This window comes from Canis lupus, chromosome 11 (assembly GCF_011100685.1).
Source record: "Canis lupus familiaris isolate Mischka breed German Shepherd chromosome 11, alternate assembly UU_Cfam_GSD_1.0, whole genome shotgun sequence".
Lineage (NCBI taxonomy): Eukaryota > Metazoa > Chordata > Mammalia > Carnivora > Canidae > Canis > Canis lupus.
In genome coordinates this window covers 8,884,879-8,903,402 of record NC_049232.1, presented here as the reverse complement: position 1 = coordinate 8,903,402, position 18,524 = coordinate 8,884,879, and the positions used below count along the sequence as shown (strand labels likewise).

Here is an 18,524-nt window from a genome sequence, read left to right as displayed (position 1 = left end):
CAAGATAAGCCATGAGACCACAGCTTTGAAACCACTTTTTTTTTTTTTTTTTTTTTTTGAAACCACTTTTGAACACAAGTATCTGCCAGCAACAGCAGTCTCCATCTGATCTCACCCCATGTACACGGTTCCTGCGAGACCCCTGACATCTGGAACGTCACGGAACACAAGCCTGGCAGCCAACATCCAAGCCAGGCTTGGCACAGCAAACAACCCCTCTATTCAGTGAGCTGTGGCTATGCTGCAGAATCTGTAGTATCCAACTAACACCACACAAGTTGGAGCCATTCACATCCAGCCCTCAGCCAGCTGAGCTGCTTAGTACTCTTTAAGACATCTGTAGCACACAACGCAGAAACTGTGCCATCATCTATCTGTCCATAGACGATTTAAGTCCCCTACCCTTGACCCCACCACAGCTCCACATGACGCCTCCCATCACATCCAGCACAGAAGCCCAAAACCAGAAAGCCAGTGCTTCAGGGAAGCTTTTGAAGTCTTCTTGTTCAATCTCCTTATTCCTCAGACTTGTTCATCAATGAGAAATTAGGCCCAGAAAGGGTTTTTGATTTTTTTTTTTAAGATTTTATTTATTCATGAGAGACACGGAGAGAGAGGCAGGGACATACGCAGAGGGAGAAGCAGGCTCTCTGGGGGGAGCCCAATGCGGGACTCGATCCCAGGACCCCTGGTATCATGCCCTGAGCCCAAGGCAGATGCTCAACCACAGAACCACCCAGGTGCCCCAGGCCCAGGAAGTTGATAGGATCGATGTGTCCAGAGCTCATCATGCAAGTGTTCTAAGTAAGATGCACTAGAACCTACATCTCTAAGACCTCCTCTGTGGAGGTGAACTCTCTGTGACATAGCATCGCACCTTTAAAGGCACCCACATCCTTCTGCAGCCTCACCCAGTGTCTTAGACTTGATTTCCATGACCCTCATGTGCAGTCTGGCTCCTCTCTATAAAACATAAATGTATTCTTAACAGGAACAAATGGCCTTATTACATTGTTCTAAATGAAAAATTACATTTGACTTCAGTGTTTTGTGGGGACATATAATTACCATAGATGGAAGGGCTGCCTGTAATTAATTTTCTCTAATTCTTATTCTCATTGTGCAGCGCTTACCAGACCAGGTCTATGATACCTTGGGGATGCTTTATTGACTTCTGAGAATCTCTCTTTCTGATCTGCCGGCTGTTGTGGTTCATGGAGGGTATGCCCTCATCTTCCCTGATAGTATCCGTGTCACAGTCACGGAGGCCAGGGGTGCTGGTAATCCAATAGGCAAGGCTCCATTCACTGTATTATTAAACCACAGCCAGTCACCACATAAGAAGCAACAGGGGGAAAAAATCCCCAAAAAACACAGTGAAAGGAAGTCTGTTTAATAGACACCATGGCCCACTCAATGTCACTTCCATCACCCCTCCCTAAGGAGCAGGATACTCTTTGAGGCAGACACTAAGCCCATCCCCAGCTCTCAGGTTTACCCTGACCCACTACAAGTCGCTCTTGGTCATTCTATACCCCGTGCCATACAGTGACTAGTTTAGACAACCCAAGCCTACACCCCTCAACACCACATTCTACAGCCAATCAACTGGCTTAAGATGGGGCAATGAGGCTTGAGAAGTTTGCTGGAGGCTTCTGGAAAAGGTCACTGTCTCCTCTGATGGAACTGCCAGAAACCAGTTCTTTCTCTCCTCCTGGACAGCGCATCGTGCATATGAAGTAAGAATTACTGCAGACGTTTAACCACTGTGAGAGAAGCTAACTGAGAATCACACTCAACCACAGAGGGCAGATTGGAAAGAAAATGGGTTCTTGACATCACGGTGCGGCTGAACCAAATCTCGTTCCAGTTAGGCAAGCTAATAAAAAATTCTCTTTTGGATGAGCTAATCTAAACTGGGGTTTCTCTTTCTTGCATAATAGGAGCCATAACTGATATACTATTCTGGACAGCTAATGAGGAGCATGCCTGAGGACTTCTAATCTTGTTGCCTAACCACGTGCCCAGCCCCTAAAGGAAAGTGGGCGAAGGAGCCCCAGAATACACAGATGACTGATACTTTCTCCCCCATTTTCTCAAGCTGGCTGCCTCACAAAGGCCAGAGCACAGCCCAGAAAGCCCCTCTCCTGCAGAGCCAAGTCTTGTCCATCTGATTGCAGGAGTAGTCAAGCACAGAGACCCAAGGGTGGGGTGTTGATGCTTAGAAACCTTAGTTACACAGACGGGGAAGAGAATCTGAGAGGCAGGACCTGGGTCTTCCACACCCAGTATGGTGCTGCCCCATCATCTCTGATGATGGACCTCTGATATGGGGCCTCCCAATGGACCCAATAGGGAAACATCCTTGCCACAAGCTGGGGGCTGCCTTCCTTGCAAAAAGAGCAAGACTGGGGATGCCTGGGTGGCTCAGTGGGTGAGTGTCTGCCTTCGGCTCAGGTCATGATCCCAGGGTCCTGGGATTGAGTCCCACATTGGACTCCCTGCCCCTGCAGCCTGCTTCTCCCTCTGCCTGGGTCTCTGCTTCTCTCTTTCTGTGTCTCTCATGAATAAATAAGTAAACACTTTAAAAAAGAAAAAGAAAAAAGAACAAGACTTAAAGTAGGAAAAAGTAAAAGCATCCCCAGTTGCACCCACTCTCCCAAAGACCCAAACCAAAGGACCCCAGGGAATGGTGCCCTCGGGCTCCAGAGATAAATGAAGAGCTTAGCAGCTGAAGGGACTATGGATTCCCAAGGATGCAAATCAGTGCTGATCCTGACAGCTGGAGGCAGTGGGATTTCAGAGCCCATTTAAAAAAAAAAAAAAAAAAAAAACATAGACAAATGGACACATGAAATTATCTTGGTTGGCAAAAAATTCAAGAAAAAAAGAAAAAAGAGAAAGTACTACACAAACAAATGTACATGCCAAATAAGATGACGTAAACCTCACATTGCCTATACTGGGAGCTTTGCTTTGGAAGAGTGGGAAGGAAGGAGCAAGAGGGTGAGAGTCATGAGTTAGTTTTCTCCATTGGATGGGACTGACCTGGTGCCAGTACCTCCTGTTACTCTGTCCACAGGATCCAGGCTGTGGCTGTGATGGAGAGGGGATGATGTGGGTTCTCCTCTATTTTTGGCACTAGTCTGACCTTTGTCAGAAGGTGAGATTAGAGGGTTTGGCCTATGTCCAGAGGACAGTGGTCATAAGAACTAAAGAAGGTGGAAGGGAAGGGGTGCTTGAATGGGCTTACAGCAAAACAAGAAGACGAAGAATGTTGGGCAAAACTGTCCAGGTCCAGCTGCATTCGGTGACAACCAGTGGCTCCTCATCCCATGATCCTATTTTCAAATTCTTTTTTTTTTTAAAGATTTTTATTTATTTATCTGAGAGAGAGAGAAAGAGGGAGGAAGAGGGAGAGGGAATCCCAAGCAGACTCCCCACTGAGCATGGAGCCTGACATGGGGCTCAATCCCATGATCCCCAGATCAAGTCCTGAGCCAAAATCAAGAGTTCCGATGTTTAACCGAGTCACCCAGGTGGCCCTCGTTTCAAATTCACTTTAAATAATTTCTATTCTTCAATTGTACTAACTCTCATGACAAAAACTGTGATCCAACCCCGTAAGATGTAAAAATCTCATATTCACTATATCCAAGTAACTGCAAAATGAACGTAGGGAGCCTTGAGGAGATTGTAGGTTTAGGGGTTTAACGGCGGGCAAAACCCAAAGGATTTATCTCTATACCAAAACTAAGGAAGGCCATACTTGGCAGTGTAGTCCTCTGAGATAAGGGGTCTGCTTGTTCCCATGTTTGCCGTGGCCACACCGAGGGAAGGACCAGGGTGACCCGTGCTGACACGCAGCAGCTGGAGGAGCCACACGCCTGGCTAATTCAAGACCCCTGCTCTTGGAAGCCAGAGCCTGCGTGTGGTCACACATCCCCTCCGAGGCAGGCTAGGGTGGCAGGAAGAAAACAGGGGTAGGAGGCATGGTTCCCCCCATCCCAACTCTGACACTCTGATGCTAAATAACCACAGACACCCGACTTGATTTCTTTGTCCTGAGTTTCATTTGTCAAAGGAGAAAATTGGGCTACATGGAATGGCTTCTCATCTCATGTCCAGGAAAAGTCAAATTCCTTATAATTGTCCTCATGGCCCAAGCTGAATTGGCCCCTTTCTATCTCTCAGGCTCGTCTTTCAAGTGATAAGCTCCCTGGTGCTTTCGGGAACACGCGAGGACCGTTCCCACCCCTGGGACCTTTGTATCTGCTTGCCCTCTGCCTGGAATGTTCCTCCCCAGAATATTCACATGTCTGGCTTCCTCACACCTTTAGGAGAGACTACTGTCACATTCTCAGTGTGGACACACAACTGCAAATCCTCCCTCTGTTCCCACCATGTACAATAATCCTTTCCCCAATTTCAGATTAAAACAATTTTTTTCCTCCTTAGCACTTAACAGTACTTATTGGGTTATTGTCCATCTTTCCCACTGGAATGTTGGCACTCCAAGGGTAGGGATTTCTTTATTCTATTTCTTTATTGTTCCTCAGGAGCAGGGATCTCTATCCACTCTCTTCACTGGTGTATCCTCAGTAACTAAAAGAGAGCTGGATCCATAACAGGAATTCAGGAAGTTTTACTGAACAGATGCAGGCATGGATGGGGGCAAGGGAAGATGGGAGGGGTATGGCCTTCTACAGTGCCTTCCAGCTCTGAGGTCTGTGGGCCGTGGTGCCTCCGGTGGGAGGGCTATCCTCCGCCCCCATTGTACCTGGGTGGACGTTAGCTATAGCCAGGTGACACAAGCCAGCCCGGGGCCCGATGTGGTGCGCTTTCCCTGTGCTGTAGAACTTCTCACGTGCTCCTTCCTGCCATGCATACTTTGCGCTCCTCGCAACACCACAACCTCCAAGCATCGCCTGTGAAAAACGCTTTATGTTGGGATTCAGTTCAATTTTCTAGAGTCAAATTTAGCATCATTTGGGGGCACACAGTTGCATCCACCTCCTCTCTCTGATTCTTCATTTAAAATTCCTGGGGAAGGGACACCTGGGTGGCTCAGTGGTTGAGCATCTGCCTTCGGCTCAGGGCGTGATCCTGGAGTCCTGGGATCTAGTCCTGCATCAGGCTTCCTGCATGGAGCCTGCTTCTCCCTCTGCTTGTGTCTCTGCCTCTCTACTGTGTCTCTCATGAATAAATAAATAAAATCTTTTAAAAAAATAAAAATTCCTGGGGAAAAGAGAAGTGAGAATCCCCCTCTGCCAGCACACCAGCCACACTCTTGATTGAACCTGAGCTGAGAAGAGAGCGGTGCATTTCGGCCAGCTCCACTAGATGGCAACATGGTCAGCGGGGATCCCCGCGTGAAATTCCCAGCAACACACAAGAGCAGCTCCCACAGCCTCTGCTGGCCTCCTCCTCTATGCTTCCCCAGGGGGGTTCCTCTTCACCCGTAGCCTGGCTATTTTCAACCAATAATTTACAATGTGCTCTTATATGGTTCATGTTTACTCACTGAATACAACTAACTTAATCGCTCTAGCCTTGGAAGCTTTAGTCTGCTTCTTCCTTCTGCTTAGGTGCGATACTTACTTCTCCTTTGATACTCTCCCCAAAACTCACTTCTCCCAGGAAACTTTCCCAACCAAACCTGGATAGATCCCAACTGCATATGTGCCGTGAGACACAGTCATAGGCCTATAACCATTTTTAAATATTTGATAGAATGTGCCTTTATACATTCATAAAGAAAGTAGAGAATCCCGTGCACAGCTCCGGGCATCTGGAGCACAAATGTCCACTTAACATAAATGATGTGCAGGTGACCATCTACCACACACAAAAAGAAGCCATGGCTCTAGGAAATTGCAGTGGCTGCCAAAGTTCAATTAATGGGCCAAGAAACTAAATATACTGATGCCTAGCTACTTCTTCCAATTTCTAATTCCCTCCTCATATTCAGTTTAAGCTCCAGAAAGTCCCTTTTTTTGAAAATGTTATTTATTTATTTGAGAGACAGAGTGAGTGAGAGAGAGAGAGCACATGAGCAGGGGCAGAGGGAGAGGAAGAAGTAGGCTCCTCGCTGAGCAGGGAGCCCGATGCAGGGGCTCAATCCCAGGACTCTGGAATCATGACCTGAGCTGAAAGCAGACGCCTAACTCACTGAGCCACCCAGGCACTCTGCCAAAATGTCTTTTGAGCAGAAAAATGTTAAATGAACTTCAGCAAATATTGGGCATAGACTTGAACAAGTGTGCAACTATCTATATAACCTTAAGGGCTATGTAGATTGTTCTATTTCAATGCCAAAAAGTTTTCCAATTTACCTCAAAAATAAAATTAAGGGGCACCTGTGTAGCTCAGTCAGTTAAGTGTCTGCCTTGGGCTTAGGTTGTGATCCCAGGGTCCTGGGAGGAAGCCCCATGAGGGGCTCTCTGCTCCATGGGGAGTCTGCTTCTCCCTCTCCCTCTGCCTGCCATTCCCCCTGCTTGTGCTGTGTCAAATAAATACGTAAAATCTTAATAAAATAAAATGAAGTCTACTTGTAGAAGCATTAACTATGGCTGAAAACAAGCCCAAGATGTGCTTTTAAAATACAAAAGCCCATATACACGTTGGGTAAAATTGCTTTTTGGCTTAGGGAGAATGGTAGCCACAATAATTTTCTGATAAACATCTACACAACAGGAGAATAGAAATAAATACCCTGGTATTTGCAGGTCATTGCCCAACACACTGGGAGCCAGAGACTGCTTACAGTTAACAAATACATGGAAAATGTAAAAAGGAGAAACTATAAGTGAAAAAGCTACCCAATCTTCTCGGAGTCCCATTTCTGAAGCATTTCCATCCTTCATTTGTTTACAGAGGAAACCATCTACATGCAAACTTTAGATGCCCATTCTCCACCCACAATATTCATACTTCCCTCAGCTTAACACCAGATCCCCACAGCCAGTCACAGAGAAAGAAAAGCAGTGATTTGTTTGACATAACCACTTTAAAGCCGCGACCGAATGTTATTCCCTTGCACACAGCAGCACCATGTTACTGAGTCATCCGAACATTCCGCCAGATTCCGACACACTACACCCAAGCTAGTCGGAGGGCAGTTTTAACTCACCTAGTTTCAGCATTTTCCCCCTGTCCTCAGTCAGAAGGACAGCTTCACAGTGTCTTGGTTGTCACGTGGAGGAACATACACAGCCACTCTGCTTATACGGATCCTATGGTAACCGATTCACCTTCAGGAAGGATCACCCTTCCCCAAGAATAATTCCCAAGAATTTACACCATCCTTTAAAAAGGAAAAACTCCACCGTACGCTTACCAAACGCACAGAAGACACTGGTCAATAAGAGTCACTTTAAAAGTTGTCTTGCTTGTTATTCTGGGAGCTGGGTTTCGTCACCTGTAGTGGAATGCATTCTGCAGCCTTTAATTGTGAATCCAGAGAGGTCCCCACATTCACAGCAGGGACGGACTGGTTGTTGCCTGCACTTGCTGCCCATAAATGAGGGCTACACAGAAACACAGGGATTACCTGTGATAGGCGGACAGGAGATGTTTTCAAAATCAAGTAGAAACAGGAAGTCTTAACGTTTCAACATGCTAGAAAAGAGGAGCCGATACTTTAAAAAAAAAAAAAAAAAAAAAAAAGGAGCAGCTCCAATCATAGATGCCAGGCAAAAAAAAAAAAAAAAAAAAAATTCAAAAAAAGCTCTTCATTCCTACCTGGCCTGTATAAACATGAATGTCTATTAAAAGGTACTACTGCTTAGAGGTATTCTTGTTCTCAGCAGACATAGAGAACGGAGTTTGGACAATGTTGTGACTCAAGACCATTAGTCTTTTACTTTTGAAAAGAGTGTAAGGCCTTTCTAAAGAATGGTGTGTGACTGTATTCGGGCACACACAACACACACACACGTACGTACAGAAAGATATATGCATATATACTATTAGTCTCTTCAGAAGCTTATTGATTTACCTGAGCATTTGGCAGTCATCACTACCCACTGGGCAAGATTCTACTGGTCCTGCAAGGCCTGCTTCCAAGTACGCCACCTCTGTGAACACTTTGAGCATTCCAACCAGCTATGTAGGATCTCAACTTCTTCCTTTGACCCCCATGGCACCTCACTTGAACATCCTTGGTAAGATTTCCTGGGTACCTCTCACAGGTGTCTGTGAATTATCTTTAGTGGCCTGTCTGTTTCAGCCCCAAAGATGCTAACTTCCTAGATTTTATTTTTATCCTCCATAGCAATGACACTGTCCTGAGGCTACCAGGTACTCAGCAAAAAAGATACCTAGTGGAATGCAATGGATAAATACTTGGGAGTCTGCTAGGTCTGGTTCATATTCCAGCTATGCCACTTCCTGGTTTTACAGAACTACAAGTTACGTCACCTCTCTGAGTGATTTTATTCTCTGTCAAATGAGAATAACATCATCTACCCCATGGAATTGCTATCAGGATGTAAAGAGAACCATGTGAAGCAAGTAACACCTTGTCTGATGCACAGTGAGGGCTCAGAGAGCAAAGGGCATTATTGTTGACCTGAATTACAAACCAACCCGCCTACGACTAATTTGGGGAGGAGGCTGAAAGAGATACCAGATCCACATCAATGTACAAACACATTATCCATTTCTTATTTTCTTTAGCCTACATTATCGTGTGACTAACTCGTGATAGCTTGAAGCTTACACCACAGAAACCATCCGTTTGCGTTCCTTAGGTTATCTCCCCACATTCTCACCGGCCCCTTCATGCTATGACTTCATCGGAGACCAAGGATCACAGGAGATGCCAAGAGCCTGCTCTCTTCTCCTTGGAAGTTCGAGATGCTGAACCACTAGGACTTTGCAAACTCTAACCCATTGGCAATTCTGAGCTCCACAGTGTAAAGAGCAGTGATGCCACATCTAAACAGAAGAACCGGTCTCTCACATTTCCTTAAAATGTGGTCTCGGTGGCAGCTGCATGGCTAGGTGGCTACCAAGAACTGGTCTGTCCACTACAGCTGGAGAGGATGGAGTGGCACTGCGAAGCCAGGGGGAAAGGGGTGAATGGCCTCACAGAAAACAGCATGGTGGTGGAGCCCTCACATGTGTGCCGGACCAAGTGGCCCAGTGACCGAGGAATCTGTCCAGACTCAGCTCTGGGAGGCAGTTCATGTTCAGGAATGCACACACGGCTGTCTTTTCTGGGGAGCACAGCTCGGTAGCTGAAGCCAAGTGCTGCTCAGCACCCTACCACCCGCAGTCACCCGCTCGTGGCCACTGCTGCTGCTGCTGCTGGAAACGCTCTGGAATTTCATGGTGAGGCTAAATCACTGTCATTAGGCAAGTCTGGGTCCATCTCCCATGGTCTTTCTTCTCCATCGATCTGCAGCCATGTGACAGTGGCAGGCAGGACACCAGACTCTCCTCTTTGGTGTGCACATGCTTTAGGTTACCTAGCATCTCAGGGCAAGGCACTATCATCCAAATCATTTCACAATCCCCACACACCCAGGGGAAGTGGGTGGCGATCCCAGTTTCCACAGAGACTGGCGGAGCAGAAGAGGTTAAGCAGCAGAGCCAACAGGACTGCAAGCCCTACCCTCCCAGAACAATCCCCAGAGCACGCACTCTCTCTCTCTGGCCTAGTTTCATCGACTGCGTGTTACATACCCCAAGAAAAATACTGCCCTGACACTTACCCACATCCTTATCTGCTGTGCATTCAACAAAATCACCACAATTGGGCAATTTGGGCCTGTGTGAGGAAGATACCTGCACCTGTTTACTTCATCTGATTTTTAGAGCCTTAGAGACAGAAGTGATGATGTCTACAAAACACCTTGACCTTCACGCCCTGGCATTTCCAGGACGCTCCCTGGTCCCTAGGGTACGCTGCCATGGCCGCCAAGAAGAGAGGTCATCTCCCCTTTTGGCCCTTTCTGGACCTCCTCTGCTCTGCCTCCTCCAGCCACCTCCACTCTTTCAGTGGCCTCCTGAAAACCATAGCCCCCAACAGAGCCTCCTCCTCAGTTTGACTTGCTTTTCTGGGCTCCGCTGCTCTTCTTCTAGGAGGAAGGAGTCAGACCCACCCTCTCACCCGAAGAGGCTTGGCACTGGCAGAGAAGCCCATGGTTCAAGCCTACCTAAGCGTGGGAAGATCTAGCTGACTGGTGTCAGGAACCGTGCATGATGCTCTCCCTGAAACCACTCGGTCCTCACTGGGACCTCGGGACATGGGCACCATGATCCCCAGGTTACAGGTGAGGAGTGTGAGCTCCCACACGTCATGCTCCTACTCAGTGCAGTGCCAGCATATGGACCCAGGTACACCCTGCTCTCAATCTGCTGGCTTTTCTCTCTGCATATCACATTTGTGCAAGTGTCCTTGGTTTACCAGACAGAAAGCACAAATAGGTCAGCGTCTAGAAAACAAAAAGAACACCCGGCAAGCCACCTTTCAAAGCCAGGAGAGCAGTGACCAAGACAGTGTGAGTTGGAGCCCTGAGGGTGGGGGCCGGCGCTGGCATCAGGGACAGGACCGGGGCCCGGAGGAGTGACTTCTTAAATCTGTTAAACGTCCGCTGCCATTCACAGCCTCCTCCACCCTGAAACAAGCTGCACAAAATACAAGTGTGAGATGGCAGGCCTTTCTATCACATCGTATGTGTCTCTATGTTTTAAGCATAAATTTTATAAAATGCTACTCAGAGCCCCTCCCCACTCCAAAAGACCATTTTTGTCTTTTCTTTTTTAAAATTCACATAACTTCAGTGTTGGCAAGACCTCTGATAGCGTCCAATCTTATTTCACAAGCAAGGGAAATGAAGCCACCCAAGGAAGCTGAAAGCCATGCCCCAAATCACACTGCTAGCTGGTTAGCGGAGCAGCTGCAGTGAGGCCTGGATCCCAGGACTCCAGAAGGAGTCTGTCTTCCTCAGATACAGGCTCCAAGCTCTCTTCACACCTGCACCACCAATGAAAACACTAAATCAGTATTTACAAGGCAAAAAAACAAAAAAAAAACACCCAAACTAAACACCAAGCGTCTGCTGCAATAAATATGCTGGCACTTGAATGTGGTTTACTTTCTGCTGAACTGAATATAAATGGAATCCTGACACCTTCTAGCATTCTTCCTTTGCAAACCTTCATGTGACACTGAGCACAAGCCCTAGCGATAAAATATTAAACTAAACTTTCTACTTGCCAAGAAAAACTCCAATTGCACAGTCAATTTCTCTATAAATTTCTAGAATGTCTAGTTAATATGCAACATCTGATATTTCCCAAGCTGAATTCCTCAACATCCCTCCCCTGCCAAACCCGATCCTTTTGCTCTGAGTCTTAGACTCTCTGGCTTCCATCACCACCCTGCCTGTGATCACTGCGGATTCCTCTCAGTGCAGATGGTCGTCACTCATTCACCAAGTCCCACTGCTTTCCCCCTGTGCTTCTGCTGTTCTCATTTTCATCTGGAACTTGTGAAACCCTTTGCTTTAGAAGTGGCACAAGCTGCCTTCTTGAAAAGACAACTTTCCAGGGAAGGCCAGTAAGCAGTTCTCCTGGCCCTTCCTCCATTAGAGGACAGAGAGCTTTGTCATCATGCAATTTTACCCCTGTGGTTATTTTTAAACCTAAGATGAGAAAAAAAAAAAAAAAACACATAACTTTCAGAAACTTCTCCACTTAGAGAGTAATCAGACACTATAGCATGTACTGAGTAAAGTTTCTCAGATTTTTCCCTTCAGTAAAAACACATAATCAGATTTGACCGCTTGCAGGGAAAGCGCACTGTGTCACCCAGTGACATTTGTACTCAGAGTGCCGTGCTCATGCAGCCAACGCAGAGCCACCTGTCCTCCACCCCATCCTCCTCAGTCTCCAGACTGAACAAATTTACCCAATGGCAAGCTGATCCCAAACGAGTTCCTTCCACAAGTGACTGGGAGCAGACACTGCCGGCGAACTGCCTCGCATCCCCTGGGTGGTGGTGGTGGGGGGTGCTGGAGACCCACTTGCCCGTCTCGCTGGGCAGCCCAATGAGAAGGGGACTGTGAGAGCCTGATTGCTGGCCCCCTCCTCTACCGTCCCATCACCCGAAGCCCCTCAGGGCAAGGGAGGGCACATGAGCTGTTGTGATCTACGAAGTGCTCACTGATCCAGCGGAGGAGGGGACCCTAAATAAAACCACATGCCAGCTCCCACTCCCGTCTCCCTGTGCTGCGTGGAAGCTGGCGTGTGGCAAGCTTGCACATGCAGCACAGGTAGCCTCCGCGGGACCGGTTTCCTCATCTGCGCTCCGCTGTCCCCTCACGGGCCACACAGAGTTCCTCCATTCATTGGACAGCGTCACCCCGTATCCACCCGGTCCTGAGGGCAGGTCAGCTACTGCCCGGGCGCTGCGAGCACAGTGCAAGGGACACACACGAGGCTGCCCAGCTAGGAAATTAACATTCGCGGCGGAAAGAGACAGCAACCAACAAGACGCATAAATAATTAAAGGACAGATGGTGAGAGGTACCAGACTGGAAACGGACAGGAAGGGAGCGGGGCCGGAGTGCACTCTGGCGGAGGTGGCACGGGAGGAGTGTGCCAAGAGCCAGAGGGGGAACGGCAGGCCCGGCGGCGCGGCGGGAGGAGCAGGTGCTCCTGCCCAACCCAGGACAAGCTGAGCACGCTGTAGGGAATGGAGCAGAAAGGGGGCTGGTGGGGCTGCGTGTTGGAGGCACAGGCAAGGGTGTGAGAAGCAGATGGGAGTCAGGCAAAGGCCACAACAGATAGGCCATATGGGACGTGGTGAGAGGTTTATATTATATGGTGGGGATGTAAAACGGGACAACCGTCTGGAATGCAGAGTGGCAGTGAAGAGCAAAACCCAAAAACTCCACATGTCCTTTGAACCACTTCCAGGAACACGTCCAATGAAGCAGGGACAAGTGTGAGCAGCTGTAGTACAAGGGAGTTGTGTGGTGTTTGAATAACACCGGAGACTGAAGCAGCCCCAGTATCCGAATAGGGGACTGGCTAAGTGAATTACAGCACGTCCCTATAATACAGTCTCTGAAAATGATCGTGTCAAGTAATTAATAACATGAGAACTCTTCAGAAAGTCTCCAAAGCAATATATAAAAGAAATTTTATTAAGTACCATATAATTTTTGTAGAGAAAAACTAGAGGTGTATGGGAAAAGCCTAGAGTGATACAAACCTTTTTTTTTTCCCCTGGGTGGTGAAATTAAGGAGTACCATTCTCCCCCCTGTTTTCGGTTAAATAGTAGTTGATAAATACACTATACAAGCATGCTATATACTTTTGTAATACACAAAAAAAGGCTTTTAGAAACCTGTACGTAACAAGGAGACCTAGCAGGGTAGGTATCCTAGGAGATCACAAAAATAGAGGTGGCTGATCCAAAGATGGGCCAGGGGGATCTCCTGTCTTTTTAGGGAAACTTCAAAGCAAAACAGAAAAAAATCCTAAAAACTCCCTAGAACAGGGCAGGAAATGTGTCATTCCTTTTTTGCATCTCCCTCTGACTCAGCACTGACTGTTGGCCTTTCTAATCCTCGTCATGAAGAGGTTACAGATAGGAGTTTGATGAGGACGGCGATGGAGAAACCTCACCCAGGAGCTCCCAGCCCTGTGGGGGAAGTCTGAGACACTGGACCCGAATCTTCTAAAGGAAAAAACACTTCCCCGTTCTCCTTTAGATTCATGGCAGCAGGGGCGGAGCAAGTGTCCTGTATATTACGACAGGTTAAACATGATTAAGTTCTTGTCCGATCCTTTGAAATCAGATTGGTTGAAGATAAGACCCAAGCACACTGTTGTGTGCAAGCCTCCTTCCCAAACAGGTTTGAAAATTCAATAAACAGTTTAGACAAGTCCCAGCAAGTCTCAGGTATTCGGATCCTGGCTTACGCATGCCCAAGTTGAAACAACTGACTGCAGAGGCTCATGCTGCGACAACCAAGCTGCCTCCCTGCTCGCCACTGGGTCAGGAAGGTGGTTCCCTGCCTCTGCCTTGTTTGGCAGCCTCTGAAGCTCAGCACTCAAAGGCCATTCAAAGAGCACAGACTGCAAACAATTTGCTAGCAGATGCCCACATACTTCTCTTCCATTATTGTTTTTTTTTTTTTTTTTTTAAATCCCCTGGAACCTACAGAGCTGAGGGAAGCCCACACATAGGACTATTCGACAAAACAGACATTTTTGACTCTGGAAATCTTTCAGTTTTTAAGGCAAGGTAAATCAGAACTGGACCACAATCTAGGGTTACTGCCTTCCCACATTTATTCAACAAATATTTGTGGAGGTCTTATTGTGCCCTGTGGTAGCCCTGAGGATTCATGATAAACGAGGGGCCAGAGCAGGTAGTTATGTGTGTGTCCTGGGGTGATGGGATGGGGGTATGGAAGGAGGGAGGCAGATACTTCCAAGAAATCCCAACAGGTACAGCCTGTTGAGAACAGGTTACTAAGGATCCTTCCTCTAATTGCTGTTTAAAAGTTAATACTTCAGGGCTGCCTGGGTGGCTCAGTTGGTTAAGTATCTGCTTTTGGCTCAGATCATGATCCCAGGGTCCTGGGATCGAGCCTGCATAGGGCTCCCTGCTCCAAGGCGAGTCTGTGCTCCTTCTCCCTTTGTCCCTCCCCCCACCTGTGCTCTCTCTCAAATAGATATTTAAAAAAAAAATAAGTAAAAAGGGACACCTAGGTGGCTCAGCGATTAAGCATCTGCCTTCAGCTCAGGGCGTGATCCTGGGGTCCCTGGATTGAGTCCTGTTTTTCCCTCTGCCTATGTCTCTGCCTCTCTCTCTCTGTGTCTCTCATGAATAAGTAAATAAAATCGTTAAAAAATAAGTAAAAGTTAAGATTTTATTAAAACTCCAATAAGGCATCTTAGGCAAGGAGTGACACAATCAGATGGGCGTTTTATGAAGAGCAATGATGGCACAGGAGCCAACAGAGTGGGAGTTGGGGGACATAGCATCTATCCTTGAAGCAACCTAGGTAAGAGGTGATGTGATGGTGGTAGCCTGGTCTTGGTTGGTGGCAGCAGACAGTGACAAGAAGTGTATAGGTTTCATAGCTATTAAAATTGGCAATATTGATCACAGTAGCAACAGAGGGGGCATAGGGACAAGGTAGAGGGAGATGCCTTGCAGGTTTCAGGATAGTCAACTGGATAATTCACTAGGAGGAAACTAGAAGAGAAGATAATTGAAATTGTCTGTGATTTATCCTGGTGCTGATGAACACTCTATAGTGGGACATGCACATCTAGAATGCTGACAAGAGATTGGGCCTGAAAAATAAATTTGGACGTCATTGCCATATAGGGAATCTGAAGTCCCAGGACCAGGTAGGATGACCAAGGAAGAGAGTGGAATCAGAACAGCAGAAAAGCCAAACCAAGCCCAACATTTAAAGGACCAAGAAGAGGGAGGGGAACTTCAAAGGAGATGGAAGAGAACAGAGAGAGAAGCAAGAAGAAAATCAGGAGAGTAGATCATCAAGGAAAATGGACAGGACTTGCTTTTAGATGAGCTGTGTAGCCCCAAGGGAAGGAGGAGGGAGATGCAAGAGGTGACCTAGGCTTTTAGCTTGAGAGCTGCGTCTCCAATGTGTTGATTGAGAAGGGCAAACCTAGGGGAGGAGCAGGTTTGGGGATAGGAGGGAGCCGGTGAAATCAAGGTACTTGTCCCCAGAGGAAGTGTAAAATAGACAACAGCATAATCGAGTGTGGCATTTGGGAAAGATATATCACATACATTAATTTGGGAATCATTAGCTGGTATTTGGTATTGATTCCATAGGATTCGATAAAATCACCTGGATTCTCAATCCTGGCCACACCTCAGTATAGTCAAGTAGCAAAAACAAACAAACGAAGCAACATTTTTAACAACTGATTTCCATGGTCTTCCCTGGGGATTCTGGATTAATTAAAGAGGACCTACTACCCCCACATTTTAGCAACCCAAAGCCAGGTGAAGAACCGCTGCCCCCAAGGATGGAGCTGGGGCACTTCAGCGTGTGGACAGCCTCCAAAGGAGAGGTTGCAGAGGTAGGTGGAAAGGTGTAAGCCAAGTCAAGAAGGCATTTTAAGAAGAGGGAGGGAAGGATGTTGCAGAATACCACTGAGGCTATGAGGATGGAGAAGTGGTTATGGGAATTATTAAAGAGGAGGTCTCTGGTGACTTTTTTTTTTAAGATTTTATTTATTTATTCATGAGAGACAGGGAGAGGCAGAGACGTAGGAGGAGAAGCAGGCTCCCCGAGGGGAACCTGATGTAGGACTCGATCCCAGGACCCTGGGATCACGACCTGAGCAAAGGCAGACACTCAACCACTGAGCCACCCAGGTGCCCATCTCTGGTGATCTTAATAGAAATGGTTTTGGAGAGTGGAGGGGTGACGAGGGGCACCAGGAAGGGGAGACTATGCTGAGATAACTCTTTTGGGGATTCCATCACAGCGGAGAGCAGAGAAGTAGGGCAGGACCTGGCAGGCTTCTTCAGGTTGAGGAATTTTGTTTTTCATTTGCCTCTCAAGGCAGTTGATAAAAAGGTATGTCCTCATGCTGGTAAGGATGTTCCCACATGGAGAAAGAAGCCAATGTTGGAGAAGAGGAGGTGTAATTGCTCACAGGACTCACAGATGCTGGAGAGAAAAACCCATTAAGCAGCCTGAGCACTTGATTCTGAAATTCCCCTTCAAACGCTTGTGTCTCCACTCTTTACTTTTCAGGGGGTGTAAGAAGTCCTAAAAAAAATCACAGAATGGCTACACTGGAAAGGAACTTAAAGATCATCTGGTCCTACATTCATTCCCAGGTCCGCTGTTCAAATCCCCATGTCCTGTCCCATTCATGGTCTTCCTGACAACTCCAATTGGAAGGGGATTCCCACACTTCTTCACTCCATCCACCCCTACCCTTCACCAACCCATGGTTCATGTACCCTTTGGACGCTCCCTGAAATGAGCTAGAGTCTGTTTTCCCATATTTCGATCCACCACCTTCAGGATACACAGAACATATCTGATTGCTCTTCTTTGTCTTTCAAATATTTTCCACTATGAACTCTTGTCCCATCCTTTTAATCCTTTATTCCCCAAACCAAATCAGTTCTTTTTACATGTTGGGACAAACAGGTCCCCATTCTAGGAAATATCTAGACAGGAGCTACCAATCCACCTATGTGGTCTTCAATATGTTAAAGGTCTAGACAAACATATTGAAATAAAAGTTATACCCATTTATACAAATAATGTACAACATCCCTCATTTCCAAGAAACAAAAACGTTTTCAGAATATTTGTACTTCCAAGATTTGGGCAGGATCTACTCAGTCCATAAACACTAATTTGTTGTTTTTTTTTTTTTTAATTTTTTTTTTTAATTTATTTATGATAGTCACACAGAGAGAGAGAGAGAGAGGTAGAGACACAGGCAGAGGGAGAAGCAGGCTCCATGCACCGGGAGCCTGATGTGGGATTCGATCCTGGGTCTCCAGGATCACGCCCTGGGCCAAAGGCAGGCGCCAAACCGCTGCGCCACCCAGGGATCCCGATAAACACTAATTTGATTCTCATCTTCCCTGTCTGACCTCAATCCCAGAGGACAATCCCCCCCAACTCAGACAAACACCCCCCCCCAAAATACATATGCGCACTCATTCAACCCTCAGGTAAGAGAATATTTGACCAATTATTCTTAAGCACACCTGTTATTAAGCAAATCTTGTGTTGGTTCTCATGACAATTGAATTTGAGGAAAAAAATCTCTATACCATAAAAACGGATTAATTTCTTACATACTCCTACAACAAATCTTCAAAGGCAGAGTAAAAACTTGAATGTTTACATATGCAAAGAGAACTTTCAAAAATGCAATTATAAATTAAAAGCACAGCTACAAAAACCAGGTTTGGATTAGGAAGTCATTGCTAAAACTCAATGAAGAAACAGTATATGTTATTCTAACCTTTAAGTTTGGAATATTCATGCCAAATATCACATGAGCTATTACTCTTCTACTCTTAATTTAAAACATTCCAACCAGTAGGTGTAAAAGGAACACAGCACTCAAGAGTATTGGCTTTAGTGCCTCAAGTTACATTAAACTAGGCTAAGCAATTTTTATAGATATTATAGTAATTAAGGCAAAATGCACATAGTGGGGCTTGAAATATTTACTGAATGAATAAACTGCATTACATAGGAGTCACAGTTTATGTAATAGGAAAAAAAAAAAACAAGAGAAAGCTGAAAAACTCTCATAACCTCAGATTCATACACATGAATCGAATTCTATAACAAAAGGTTGATGTAGTTGACATAGAACATTCAAGGTACCCCTTGAAATCTCTTTAGAGGACCAAATTTAAAAAAAATGTTAATCAACTACCTGCATAAAAAGATTAATGAATTTAGAGCAATTTCAAGAGTCCTAACTATTCACTTTCATCAGTTTTTGGAAACACAGTTTTGAGTATTTG

General features: G+C 46.3%; 1 protein-coding gene across 4 annotated transcripts in view; it reads right to left on the bottom strand.

The window, feature by feature from the left end:
* TNFAIP8 (TNF alpha induced protein 8) overlaps nucleotides 1-18,524 on the bottom strand; it is a 113,236-nt gene that overhangs the window by 53,804 nt on the left and 40,908 nt on the right. Inside the window, exon 1 of one of the 4 annotated variants that reach the window (XM_038551882.1) lies at nucleotides 7,133-7,526. The exons of the other annotated variants lie outside the window; for them this stretch is intronic. Coding sequence (XP_038407810.1) covers nucleotides 7,133-7,145 — 13 coding nt within the window. The 5' untranslated portion in view covers nucleotides 7,146-7,526. Of the gene's footprint in view, nucleotides 1-7,132; nucleotides 7,527-18,524 lie in introns of those variants that run through there. 4 annotated transcript variants of the gene reach the window in all.